At 48.5% G+C, this 14,152-nt stretch overlaps 2 protein-coding genes across 3 annotated transcripts in view; both read right to left on the reverse strand.

Moving 5' to 3' along the window:
• The window catches only part of TSPEAR (thrombospondin type laminin G domain and EAR repeats), a 93,305-nt gene extending 81,549 nt beyond the window's left edge, over positions 1-11,756 (reverse strand). Inside the window, exon 1 of the mRNA XM_049870963.1 lies at positions 11,643-11,756. Within this exon, the coding sequence (XP_049726920.1) occupies positions 11,643-11,741 (99 nt within the window). The 5' untranslated portion in view covers positions 11,742-11,756. The remainder of the gene's footprint in view (positions 1-11,642) is intronic.
• LOC126070635 (keratin-associated protein 10-12-like) lies at positions 7,076-7,927 on the reverse strand. 2 transcript variants are annotated; one of them, XM_049875010.1, is made up of 2 exons: positions 7,774-7,927; positions 7,076-7,671 (listed from the first exon to the last, which is right to left on the reverse strand). In XM_049875010.1, the coding sequence occupies exons 1-2, from the start codon at positions 7,925-7,927 to the stop codon at positions 7,076-7,078; spliced, it is 750 nt and encodes a 249-aa protein (XP_049730967.1). The 2 variants fall into 2 exon arrangements, with proteins under 2 accessions (XP_049730967.1, XP_049730966.1); XM_049875009.1 differs by having other exon boundaries at positions 7,076-7,927.
• Positions 11,757-14,152: the final 2,396 nt, after the last annotated feature.

Below are 14,152 nucleotides of genomic sequence, written 5' to 3' on the forward strand. Positions count from 1 at the left end.
AAAAAACTAAAAACAGAACTACCATATGACCTAGCAATTCCAATCCTAGGTATATACCCGAAGGACTTGAAATGGAGACTTAGAGACTTGTACGTCAATGTTCACTGTAGCACTATTTGCAATAGCCAAAAGGTGGAAACAACCTAAATGCTCATCAACAAATGAATGATTAAACAAAACGTGGTGCATACATACAATGAAATACTTACTCAGCCAGTAGAAGAAACCAAGTCTTGAGACATGATACGATGTGGATGGAGCTTGACGAGGTTACATGTTACGCTCAGCGAAATAAGTCAGTCAGAAAAGGACAAATATTGTATGACCTTGCTTATATAAAAAGACAAGAAAAGACAAATGTATAGAGACCAAAGTTTATTAGTGGTTACCAGGGATGGAAGGGAGGGAGGAAAAGGAAGGTTAACTGTAGTGGAAAAACTGCACTGATTAAGGGTTGGAAACCCTGGTGGTGGAGTGGTTAAGAGCTATGGCTGCTAACCAAAGGTCAGCAGTTCGAGTTCACCAGGCACTGTTTGGAAACTCTATGGAGAAGTTCTATTCTGTCCTATAGGGTCATTGTGAGTCGGAATTGGCTTGACAGCAATGGGTTTGGTATTTTTTGCTAAGGGTAGGATTGCACAGCTGATTATTGTAATTACTGTCAATAGGTTGTACACCTGTAAAAAGGTGAATTGGCAAAAGTTATGTGATGGAAATATTTACAACAACAACAACAAAAGAATAGCTGTTGAGGCTGCTTATATATAACTAAAAGCCTCATGGCATTTGGTTTCTTGTTTTGGAGGTCATGGCTTCATGGCACATCCCAGTTAATGAGTCTAATAACATGTTTAGTATTTCTGTTCTGTCTTGTAGTTTGTTGTGTAATGCCTGTGGTCTTAAAAGCTTGCAAGCAGCCATCCAAGGCACAGTGATTGGTCTCTGTTCACCTGGACCAATAGAGGAAGAAGAAGAGTCGGGAATAGGAGGACGATATGAAATGTGTGGCTATTTGCCTCCAAGAACAACTGCCTCCTTTGCCATGAGACCAGAAGAACTGGAATGTAAGAAATGTTCAGTAATGGTGCCCGGCTACAGTTACTGAACATTTTGATCAAACATTCCATAGAAGAAGCCTGATCAAAGGAGGAAAAATGCAGAAGAGAATTTCAAATTCTCATGGAGTCCAGACTTCCTGGAGCCATGGAGGTTGGACAAACCCCTGAAACTATTGCCATGAGGTAGTCTTTAAACTTGAAACATAAGTATTCCCTTAAGTCTTCTTAAAACCAAATAGTTTAACTAGTAAATAATGCCTGCCTTGATTTTTTTTTTTTTTTTTAGTATTATGCTCTGTTAAGAACTATCTATATGGGATCAAATTGACAAAAGCAGCTAGAAAGATTAGATAGGGATCTTAGGGGACAAGGACTTAATGGGGGAGGAACAACTCAGAAAAGGAGGGCAAGAATGGTCACGCAACTCAAAAAATGTAATCGGTGTCACTGAATTGTACGTATAGAAACTGAACCTACCAGCGGCTCACGGGAGAAATTACACACATAAAAACTGCTGATTGGTGTATGTTTTACTGTGTACATTCTCAGTAAGAACAAAAGAACATTTTTTAAAAAGTCAAAAAAAAAAAAAAAAAAACCCTAAACCAAATGAGTTGCTGTTACATCAGTTCCAACTCATGACGACCCATGTGTTTCAGAGAAGAACTGCTCCGCAGGGTTTTCAATTACTGCTACCCTTCACAAGTAGATTGCTAGATCTTTCTTCTGAGGCCCATCTGGTGGATTCGAACTGCCAATCTTTCACTAGCAGCTGTGTATTTAACCATTTGCACCACCCAGGGACTCCTTACCAAAAACCAGACCCACTGCGGTCAAGTTGATTCCAATTCATAGAACCCTTCAGGACAAAGTAGAACTTCCCTATAGGGTTTCCAAGGCTGTAAATCTTTACAGAAGCAGACTGCCACATGCTGGTGGGTTCGAACTGCTGATCTTCTGGTTAGCAGCTGAGTGCTTTAACCACTGCGCCACCAGGGCTCCTAAAAACTGCCCACAAAACCCAAACTCGTTGTGGTCCAGTTGATTACAACTCATAGCGACCCTACAGGACAGAGTAGAATTGCCCCATAGAGTTTTCAAGGAATGCCTGGTAGATTCGAACTGCTGACCTTTTGGTCACTAGCCATAACTCTTAACCACTAAGCCATCAGAGTTTCCACTCTTTGTTGTTGTTGTTGTTGTTGTTGTTGTTGTTAGGTGCAGTCGAGTCAGTTCCAACTCATAACGACCCTGTGCACAACAGAATGAAACACTGCCCGGTCCTGAGCCATCCTTACAATCATTGTTATTCTTGAGTTCATTGTTGCAGCCACTGTGTCAATCCACCTCGTTGAGGGTCTTCCTCTTTTTCGCTGACCCTGTACTTTGCCAAGCATGATGTCCTTCTCCAGAGACTGATCCCTCCTGACAACATGTCCAAAGTATGTAAGACTCAGTCTCACCATCCTTGCTTCTAAGGAGCATTCTGGTTGTACTTCTTCTAAGATAGGTTTGTTCATTCTTTTGGCAGTCCATGGTATATTCAATATTCTTTGCCAACACCAGAATTCAAAGGTGTGAATTCTTCTTCAGTCTTCCTTATTCGTTGTCCAGCTTTCACATGCATATGATACGATTGAAAATACCGTGGCTTGGATCAGGCGCACCTTAGTCTTCAAGGTGACATCTTTACTCTTCAACACTTTCAAGAGGTCCTTTACAGCAGATTTGCCCAATGCAATGCATCTTTTGATTTCTTGACTGCTGCTTCCATGGCTATTGATTGTGGATCCAAGAAAAATGAAATCCTTGACAACTTCAATCTTTTCTCCGTTTATCATGATGTTGCTCATTGGTCCAGTTGTGAGGATTTTTGTTTTCTTTATGTTGCGGTGTAATCCGTACTGAAGGCTGTGGTCTTTGATTTTCATCAGTAAGTGCTTCAACTCCTCTTCACTTTCAGCAAGCCAAGTTGTGTCATCTGCATATCACAGGTTGTTAATGAGTCTTCTTCCAATCCTGATACCCCGTTCTTCTTTATATTGTTCAGCTTGTCAGCTTATTTGCTGAGCATACAGATTGAATAAGTACGGTGGAAAGACAGAATCCTGATGCATACCTTTCTTGACTTTACACAGTATTCTTTTGCTCTGTTCAAACCACTGCTCTTGGTCTATGTACAGGTTCCTTATGGGCATAATTAAGTGTTCTGGAATTCTCACTCTTCAAATGTTATCCATAATTTGTTATGATCCACACGGTCAAATGCCTTTGCATAGTCAATAAAACACAGGTAAACATCCTTCTGGTGTTCTCTGCTCTTAGCCAGGATCCATCTGACATCAGCAGTGATATCTCTGGTTCCACGTCCTCTTCTGAAACTGGCCTGAATTTCTGGCAGTTCCCTGTCGATATACTCCTGCAGCCATTTGTGAATGATCTTTAGCAAAATTTTGCTTGCGTGTGATATTGATGATATTGTTCTGTCATTTCCACATTCGGTTGGATCTCCTTTCTTGGGAATAGGTATAAATATGGATCTCTTCCAGTCAGTTGGCCAGGAAGCTGTCTTCTGTATTTCTTGGCACAGATGAGTGAGCACCTCCAGCTCTGCATCCATTTGTTGAAACATCTCAATTGATATTCCATCAATTCCTGGAGCCTTGTTTTTTGCCAATGCCTTCAGACCAGCTTGGACTTCTTCCTTCAGTACCATTGGTTCCTGATCATATGCTACCTCTCGAAATGGTTGAAAATCGACTAATTCTTTTTAGTATAATGACCCTGTGTATTCCTCCTATCTTCTTCTGTCTACTCTTTAATCACCTATTAAAATCCAAATCCATTGCTGTCAAATGATTCCGACTTACAGAGACCCAACAGGGCAGAGTAGAATCGCCCCATAGGGTTTCCAAGGCTGTAACCTTTACAGAAGCAGACTGACACATCTTTCTCCAGAGGAGAAAATGAAGTGGATTTGAAACACTCGCTGATGAAGAACAAAGACCACAGCCTTCAGTATGGATTGCACATCAACATAAAGAAAACAAAAATCCTCACAACTGCACCAATGAGCAACATCGTGATAAACGGAGAAAAGATTAATGTTGTCAAGGAGTTCGTTTTCTTTGGATTCACAATCGATGTCCATGGAAGCAGAGGTCAAGAGAGGAAACAACAAGTTGCATTGAGCAAATCTGCTGCAAAAGATCTCGTTAAAGTGTCGAAAAGCAAAGATGTCACCTTGAAGACTAAGGTGCGCCTGACCCAAGCCATGGTGTTTTCAATTGCCCCATATGCATGTGAAAGCTGGACAATGAATAAGGAGGACCGAAGAAGAATTGACGCCTTTGAATTATGGTGTTGGTGGAGGATACTGAATATACCATGGACTGCCAAAAGAACGAACAAATCTGTCTTCAAAGAAGTACAACAAGAATGCTCACTAGAAGAGAGAATGGAGGCTTCATCTCATGTATTTTGGACATGTTATCAGAAGGGATCAGTCCCTGGAGAAGGACTTTGTGTTTGGTAAAGTAGAGGGCTAACGAAAAAGAGCAGGACCCTCAAAGAGACGGGTTGACACAGTGGCTGCAACAATGGGCTCAAGCATAGCAACAATTGTGAGGATGGCGCAGGACCGGGCAGTGTTTCACTCTGTTGTACATACGGTCGCTATGAGTTGCAACCAAATCGCTGGCACCTAGCAACAACAGTAGGGGTATAATTTGCATTATCCTAATGACTCATGATCTTGAGCATCTTTTCGTGTGCTTATTTGCCATCTATATCTCTTTTATGGCCATTTATTATATGGCAAAATACTAAATGCTGTGTGATCCCATGCATATGACATTTTGGAAAAGGTAATGCAATAGAGATGAAAAACCAGATCAGTGGTTGCCAGGGGCTGGAAAGGGGATGTAGATTGTCTACAAATGGGCAAGAGAGAACTTCCTGGAACGATGGAAGTAGTCCACTATCTTGATTGTGGTGGTGCCTACACAACTGTATACATTTGTCAAGCCTCATAGATTTGATACAAAAGGAGTAAAAACTTAGTATCTTATGTATTAAACAGACACTAATAAAAAAAAATTTTTTTTTTTTTTTTTTAATCTATAAGTAAAGCCTTCCTACAAAGACGACTCTAGGCACAAATACCTTCACCAGTGAACTCTCCCAAACAATTAGAAAAGAAACCACATATCAATCTTAAGCTTCTCAGTTTGTTTTACTAGGAAGGCAGACTTTTTTAGCCCTCAGGAGCTGGAGGCCTGAAGTATTTCCTTTTAGTAAGAGCTGCAGAGATGTGCTGTGTGATGCCCGTGAAGCCATGTGGGCATGGCCTGGCGGCGTGGAGGCCTGACAGGGAGAGGCCAGCCACAGGCTGAAGAGTGACCATGGACAGCGGGTGAAAGAAAGTTGTTAGGTGAAGAAGGACACACCTGGGTGGGAGGGAACCACCCACTCAGGACCCTACTACAGGGGCCCTGATGGGGTCCCCATTTTGTCTCCCGCAGAATACTCTGGGTGCTGATGTTTGAAGCCCCCTAGAGCTACAGTGCTGAATTTGGAGTTGCAGAGGCAAAACACGAAGACAGAAAAGGCAAAGCAGGTGAGGTCATTGGTGTGTCCCAGCATCCAGAGGAGGTCCAGATCATTGGAGCTGAAAAGAATGCCACAAGCAAGAAACAGCCTGGTGTTCTAGAATGCCCTAAATCAGGGGAATTATAGTGTGAATTTTCCAGGATTCCATGTTCTCTGGCTCAGGGGCTGGCATGGCAGACTCAAGAACTAGGCTAAATGGAGGGAGAGGAATTCAAGATAGGAGTGTGAGGCCAGCAGCTTCCAGGTGGGTCTAAGCCCAGGTGGCTTTGAAATGATGCACCAGTCAGCACCAGGACTTCTGGCCTGAGATGGGCTCACAATAGTTTTGGCGGAGGCACACAGGGCAGCAGACCAGGGACACACAGGAGGAGGTGGGGGCACAGCAGGAGGAGGCCAGCTTGCACATGGGGCAGCAGAGGGGGGACACGCAGCAGGAGGGTTTGCAACAGGAAGAGGTTCAGGAAGCGGGCTGGCAGCAGGTGGAGGCCTGGTAGGGGGCCCCACAGCACATGGGCACACAATAGACAGGGGAAAGGCGTGCAGCAAGCAGACTGGTAAGGGAGGTGGAGCGGATGGGGGTTGGGGGCAGGGGTCCCAAGTCTGGGCTGGTAGATGCAGGCATGCACACAGAAGGGCAGTTCGGCTCCAGGACCCAGGGGTGGGCAGGATGTCCTGAGCCCCAGGCACAGGAAGGCACCATGCTGGGGATCCTCAGGTCTTGGTGAGCTATCGACCTCCCATCTGGGAGGTGTGAGCAGCACCGGGGCCCAGGGAGCCCCCTGCGAGGTACCAGGCTCCTTCTGACTTAGGGTCTTGGCAGGTCTTGACACATTACATCGCCAAGCAGTTTTTCTGGGATGTGGCCAGAGGGCATATGAGGTCTACCAGCTCCAGCCACTGGCAAAAAATGTTCTGGGCAGAGCCCTGTCCCCTCAGCACCAGGGCCACCCTGCTCTCACCCTGTCTCCCTGTTACTGTCAAGCCCTTCTCCCCAAGTTTCCCACGACAGTGACCTTGGCAGGGTGGGGAGAGGTGGTCACCCCTGCCCGATGCTGTTGTCACCTGGATGAAGTTCAGATCAGGGCCCCAAAGTAGCTCTAGTCCTGAGGCCTCATCCATGCCCCCCATTCCCCGTTTTTCCAGATGGTCGAAAGAGGCCCTCGGAGAGGGAGGGAACTTAGTTTATTTGCTGGAAGACAAGTCATTCATGTGGAGCACTGAGGCAGGATTGAGAGGAGGACACTGGATGAGACCCAGAGCCACAGGGAATCTCCTAGGGGCCTGCAGACCCAGAAGAGCTAGCTGGAGGGTGGGGTGACTCTGGGGCAGGAAGAGAGCCCAGACTGGGCTCTGTGTCCAAGGAAGACAAGAGAAAGTCAGACTGGCTTTGGGTGATTGGTGCCAATTCAGCAGTAGGACTTCTGGCTGGAAGAGGGACCACAGCAGGCTGGGCAGGGGCACATGGGGCGGCAGAGCAGGGACACAGAGGAGGAGGTGGGCACACAGCAGGTGGGCCTGCACACAGGACAGCAGATGAGGGATACACTGGAAGAGGGTCTGCAGCAGGAGGGGCCACAGGGAGAGGGCTGGCAGCATGAGTGGGCTGAGCAGGGAGTGGCCTCACAGCACAAGGGCACACGGCATACAGGCTTGCAGCAGATGGGCTTGCAGCAGACGGGCACACAGCAGGCCTGCTGGCAGGGGGAGGGCATGCAGCATGTGGGCTGGCAGCTAGACTGCTGGCAGCCTGAGGGAGCTGGGCAGCAGGTGGTCTCACAGCTGATGGGCACACAGCAGACAGGCTTGCAGCAGACGGGCACGCAGCAGGCCTGCTGGCAGGGGGAGGGTGCACAGCATGCGGGCTGGCAGCTAGACTGCTGGGAGCAGGAGGGTTCAAAGGAACTGATGCAGACTGATTGGCAAGGGCTGGACCCAAAGGCCATCTGGCAGCAGGGGCTGGACACACAGCTCATGGGTGTGCAGACAAGGGTCAGGCATGGGGCTGGGGTGCAGCAGGAGGACTGGCAGCAGGTGGGGGCACAGCAGGTGGATTGACAACAGGTGGACTGGCAGTAGGTGGGGGCACAGCAGGTGGACTGGCAGCAGGTGGGGGCACAGCAGGGGGGCTCACAGCAGCTCTCGGGACAGTCGTCCACCTCCCAGGAGGGGTCAGTGCAAGAGTCACAGGAACCAGGCTGGCAGACGCAGCTACCATAGCTCAGGTCGCTGGAGCAGAGGGACATGGTGGATGCAGCCATGGTGGGGGTGAGGTGGAAGGTGAGCTGGGAAGAGGGTGTGAGTGAGTGTGTGTGTGAGTGTGTGAGGAGCTCTCAGCCTCCGGGGTTTTTATATCCCTCTGTGTTGTGTGTTGTTCCAACAGAGGCCCCCAAAGCCTTCCTTCCTGGCTGGTGCCAGAGCAGCTCTTGCTGTTGTTTTCATGGCACGTGTTCCTTGTTTGGATGCTGCTGGCCGTGAGGCTCCTGCCTGGGGTTGGATCATCCTAACCTGTGTTTGTCCCCAGGGGAAACCAGCAGAAATGCCTCAAGTGCATCAAAAAACATGCGAGACGCTGGTACAGCAGAAGAAGGTGATTTTTGAAGGGAAGCTCTCTGCCACTTCCCATGGGGTTTGCTGGTACACAGCCATATTCCCTTAGGGGGTGGAGTGTGGGGATGGGAGACAGAGACGTGTGTTCAGCCATGGACCGGTCTGACCACGCTCACCTGGCCTCATGCCAGACCTGCTCTGGGGGTGACGTTGCCATTTGTCCATGGAGTTGGAGGGCTGTGTCTGCCAGGTGAGCCCCAGGCAGCTGTGGGGGAACCCTGTCCTCCTGGGGCAGAGATCAGTGCAGGCGGGGAGGCAGGGATGCAGGCCCAGTCCGATAGGGATGCCACGAGGCGCAAACGCCTCCTGCTGTGGTGGAACTTAAGATTTTACAGAAACAGCACACATGAATGCTCACGCCTGCCTCTGTTCTAGCTCAAACAGTGCCTATGACAGCCCTCAAGTGCCACTCAGAACACAGGACACAGTCTCCTCTGTCAGTGCCCCCTTCTCTCCCGCAGGCCAAAACGTCATTGGGAAGTGGTGGCCGTGAGTGCAGCTCTTTATGTTATCACCTGGAACTGTCGCAGTAAAGCACAAACCACAGGTCTGGTCGTGCACGAGGCAGTGGGCATGGCTTTCTCACATCCTGTCCTCTGTACACACCTGTACAGCTGTGTAAGATGGCCCACTACCCAGCGTTGGTACTACACCTGTAGCCCAATACACACCCAGCACCTGGTATCGGGGGTTCCTCGTCCCTTCTCTCTGCAGCCAGCATTCTCAGCCTAGGCTGGGAAACAGCTCAGAAACAGCAGGGACTCAGCAACACTGCAGCTGCGGACTCTGTAAGTCAACTCAGGGCTCCCCGAGGGTGTTCTAGGGCTGGGGGCTGCAGGCCTCAGGCCTTATTGTGCTCTGATGGGGTGGGACTGGGCACTCTACCTGTGGGTTTCATGGCAGAGGCAGCCTGGGGAACCACACCACTCCCAGGACCCTGCCAGCCCTCGTCAGGGTGAGGAGAAGGACCGGACTGGGGAGCTGTCCTGACCAGGGCTGGGCTGGCTCTAGGGCCTCCACTGGAGAGGTCCCTCCAAGTGACCCATGGCATCCACATGTCAGTGGGGAGTGGGGATGCTAGAGCGGTCCCATGCCAAGTCCTCTGCCACCCTTTGTCTCCTCCCCACATCCTGTTTTCCAGGCCTGGGCACCCCCCTGAGGCCCACCAAGGTGCTTACGCAGCTCTGGGCATTGTTTGGGTTTCTTCCTCTCCATTACCCCACCCAACTCGGCTTTGATCCTGCCATTTCTATTCCCTTTGCCTCCCATGGGCATTCCCTTCCTGCCACCTCCCATGGCCATGTATTTCTATTTGCCTGCTTGTTTGCATGCTGGTAGGAATGATGAGGTCTTCCTGGAGAATTGCTCTGAGAAGGACCTAGTAGGTCCTCAACGAAAAACAAAAAGAACAGAAGTTATGCTTCTGACCAACCCTCCTACCAAGAACAGCTGGAAAATGCAGATGACCATTTGAGAGCATTGGGGAGGGATCATGGCAACCAGGACCTAGTGGGGAAGGGATCCTGGAAGAGCAGGAAGTTCCCTGAGGCGATCCCAGCATTCTGCAGCGATACATTTGCCAATTCCTACCTGCCCTGGGCTAAGAGACTAGAGTCCAAGCAGAAAGCTACAGGTTAGAGGTGGGAAGCTGTAGTCATCCAGGGTTGAGGAGACAAAAATTGGAGTTCAAGATCCACCAAAGAGGAGCAGCCTGGTGAACACCCCAGAATTACAGTTATTGTTAATAAATTATCATTAATTCCTAAGACCATCCCCTAGGAACATGGGTAAACAGGAAACAGATCAGCCCTCACAAACAACAAATCCTAACTTTGTATGAATTGACCTATTTTAGATTCAGACATTCTGCTGTTTTTGTGGCTCCCTGGAAGGAAGCAAATGTAACCCATTGCTGGAGGAAGGCAATATCAACATTATGCTCAAATAATCTCTGCAGCCTGCATATGATGTTGACATTCATAAAGCAAATAACAGAAGCAGTCTTTTAGAGGGTCCACGTGTTGGAGTTATCCATGTAATGGAGTAATTGCATCCAAATACTGGAGTCATGTTCAAGGAGACAGCTGAGAAGATGGAGAATTTAATCCGAGGACTGGAATTTACTTAAAAAGAATAAAATGAAAATAATAGAACTGAAATATATGACTGTTGAAATTGGAAACTCAGTAGTTGGGTTTGACAGCAGAGTAGATGGAGCAAGAGAAGAGAGCATTAGTGACCTGGGAGAAGTCAACAGGGAACATCAGGACGGAACCATCACACTCGATGGAGAAAATCAACAAAGAGAATCACGATTCTGGGAAGAAGGACTTTCCTTTCTTGATCAATGATTCTGAGCTGAAAATATAAATTGATGTGTATTTTTTAAAGAAGCATTTGTTGCACATCTATTGTTATGGGTTGACTGGTGTTTCCCCCAAAAGATAGGTTGAAGTCCTAGCCCCTGTTCCTGTGAACATGACCCTGTTCTTTGAAGATACTGTCAGTTAACATGAGGTCATACTGGAGTAGGGCAGGCCCTAATCCCACCCAAGTGGTGTCCATATAAGAAAAGGAGAATGGACACAGAGACGCTCACAGGGGGATGACGGCCATGTGATGATGTAGGCAGAGACTGGAGTGATGCAGCCACAGTCTAGGAGCGCCTGGAGCCATCAGGAGCTGAAAGAGGTGGGAAAGATTCTCCCCAAAGTCTTCAGAGAGAGCATGGCCCTGCTGACACTCTGAATTTGGACTTCTGGCCCCAGAATTATGACAAAATACATTTCCGTTGTTTCAAACCACCCAGTTTGTAGAACTTTGTTATGGCAGCCCTAGAAACTAACATGCCTATGATGTGCTTTGCCCTAAGAATCACGGGGGGAATAGGGGTAAATGCCATTGGTCTTCACCTTCAAAGGAGCTTCTAGACTAGTGGGGGGAGGATGGCGATGGGGCATGTTAGCTAGATTTAGAATTGATGGGAATGAAAGTCACAGGTAAATGGTCCCAATAAAAAATGTATTTGTCATTTTAGTGTTTACATTTTCAGCCAAAGGATGTCTGGTCAAAATTCTAAGTACTAGACCTAGACTTTGACAGTTTATCACAGCAGAAAAAGTATCATTGCAGAAGTTACTAGTACAAATCCTCACCAGATGGTCACACAGACTCTACCTGCACAATTCCAGGGATGGGGACTTCAGTACCCATCAAGGCATTTGACTCTCGGTCCCAAAGACGTCCTACGTGGCCCTGACCAACACATCAGCACAATCAGTTGAGTCCTTTGTATGCTTTGGTATTGAGAACATCCAAGAAGAAGATCAGGTCATTCTAACATGAAGAGTGAAAAATGTCACTGACCTTGGGTGGAAGATTGGGAACTTTCAAGGTTACCACGATGGAAAATTCTTCAGGGAAGAGGTCACACCCAGTGAAAATTCGTGATGCAGGGAAGCTCATGGCGTGGGGGGCGGCAGCTGAGAGATGGAATCCTCGGGCACCCTGAGCCTGTATCACTCTGACTCCCCTTGCGGCACCACTAGAGGGCACTCCTTCTGCCAGGATGTCCAGGGGGCGCAGATCTGTGAGGAGAAATTACAGACGGGTCATGACCAGCCAACAACCCAGATATCTTCCCTGAACCGTAGTAACCATGACAGCCATATGTGTGGGGCACCCCATATGGCAGGCTTCTGTCTCAGCACTGCGCGCCATCCTTGCCATAATCCCTGTGAACTGGGTGTCAATATGATCCTTGTTTTACAAAAATGAAGCCAGGCACCAAGGGTTAAAGAAATATCTGCCCCCGATCTCTGTGCCTGGTTTCTGTATGAGCCCAAAGGCTGCATTTGAGCCACAGAGGCACATTTGGTGTTGATGCTGTCTTCCAATCAACAACCAGACCCTATGCTGGATGCGGTATGGGGGACAGAGGGAGGGGACACATCCCAGTGCTGGCCCCAGGGAGCAGATGGTCCACAGGAAGAAAGGCTCACACAGGTAAAACATTTAGGGGGTGGAACGTGCCACACTCATGCCTGTGCCCCTCTCCTCTAGGCCCCCGGGAGCTCACACACCTTCTTCTGGCCTCACTCTGTACCACGTGGCCCATGGATGGAGCTTTGGGTGGGTGCTGCTGGTAGGTGGGGTGGATGAGGCATCAATACAGACCTGGAAGAGTCCTGGAATTGGGTGGTGCCGCCACCCACCCCCTCCTTCCAGATATTTAAAGGAGACCAGATCTGCTTCTGGGAGGACTTCTTTGTTATAGTTCAAGGTCATAACCAACATAGCTAATGGGCTGGCCTGGCCTCAGGAGAGTGCAGAGGATAAGAAGGGAAATGAGGGGCAGGAAGGGCATTAGTGAGAGAAGGGGGTTCTGGACCAGCCCAAGGATTGCTCCCTGGGCCCCAGTTGTTGAAGGGAACTGCCAGTTGAGCAGAGTCCAGGGATCATGCTGGACCCTCCAACCTGGCCACTATACCCATGACTGTGGCTTGGGGTGACTGACCGGGCCCATGTGAACTGGAATAGCTGTGCCTGGAGCTGGCTTCCTCAGGGCCAGTGGTCTGGCTAAGGGGCATCCTGCCTGAGTCTGTGCATCTAGGGGACATGTACCCTGGGATGTGAAAGTTAGAAAAATGGAAGGACATATGTCAGAATGACTTCTGGGGAGGAGGCATTGTGAGGAGAGGGGTGAGAGCCTAATTTGTGATATTTTATTTTTTATAAGAATATATTATTATTTATGCAATTAAGATAAAAAAGTAAATTGTGAAGAGACGATCGTTTCTTCACAAGAACTTGTACCATAAGATAATCCACCGTGTGTAGCTGCAGCTGTGTATATGGAAAGGTTTGTATTCTCTAATGTAGCAAATATCAAGGCAGTTATCACCCTGTGAGGCAGCTGTTTGGGGGTGGAGGGGTCCAGATTGGCCCTAAGAAGGGTGCTTATGTCTTGGGGTTGGGGGACAAGGTCTGTGCCCTGGGAACCTGACCCTGGACTAGCCTCGGGCTGGCTAAGGCCCCAGGACTGGACTCCAGGAGACCCTATCCATGGATCTGTCTCCTAGTTGAAGTCCACTAAAGGAAGAGTCTCTGGGTAAAATCTGTGCACCCTAAAATCCCCCGCAAAAAAAATCTCTGAGAGACACTGGGGTGCATGCAGCCCTATCCTCAGGGAATGCACATCCACCCAGTACTGAGAACATGCCTCTGGCTTGAGCCAGGGCCCAGCAATTATGGCCAATTAACAGCAAGGGTGCCAGCTCTGATGTTCTCCAGGGCTCTGCTGGAGGTGCTATGGATCCAGGACTAGGCTAATCCTAGTGGGAACCACTCCCTCCATTGTTCAGTTAAAATCTCCTCTTCCTGTGTCCATCCCTTGCCCAACCCTGCCCATGCTGATGTAGGCGGGCTCTGCTTTGGCAAATACCTAGAACAGATGCATTCGTTTATTTTTCTGTGTTGCAGTTATATATAAAATGAAGATTTCTGAGGTTGGCCCCGTTAGATGAAGGAGTGAGCCCGGGACTGGGTTTATGAGAAAGTCAGCATTCTCTCAGTGTGTTCAGACACGTGTCAGTTATCCAACCCTGCAAATTTGTCCTAATTAATTCAACACACACTTATTAGCACCTGCTGCTTTCAAAGGAGAGACTGCATATGCAAACAGACAACAGAGGACCAAACATGACAATAAAACACTGATTCACGACTTCTGCAGCAACCAGCCCTGGAAGCCAAACCACAACCTCCACAGCAATTGGCCCAGAACACTCAGGACTTGGTCCGTTACCGCCAGCTTCCCTAATTTTTACCAGTCCCCCTGCTTCTGACTCAGGACCAACCGAAGAAAGCCAAACATC

This window comes from Elephas maximus, chromosome 2, assembly GCF_024166365.1.
Source record: "Elephas maximus indicus isolate mEleMax1 chromosome 2, mEleMax1 primary haplotype, whole genome shotgun sequence".
Taxonomy (NCBI): domain Eukaryota; kingdom Metazoa; phylum Chordata; class Mammalia; order Proboscidea; family Elephantidae; genus Elephas; species Elephas maximus.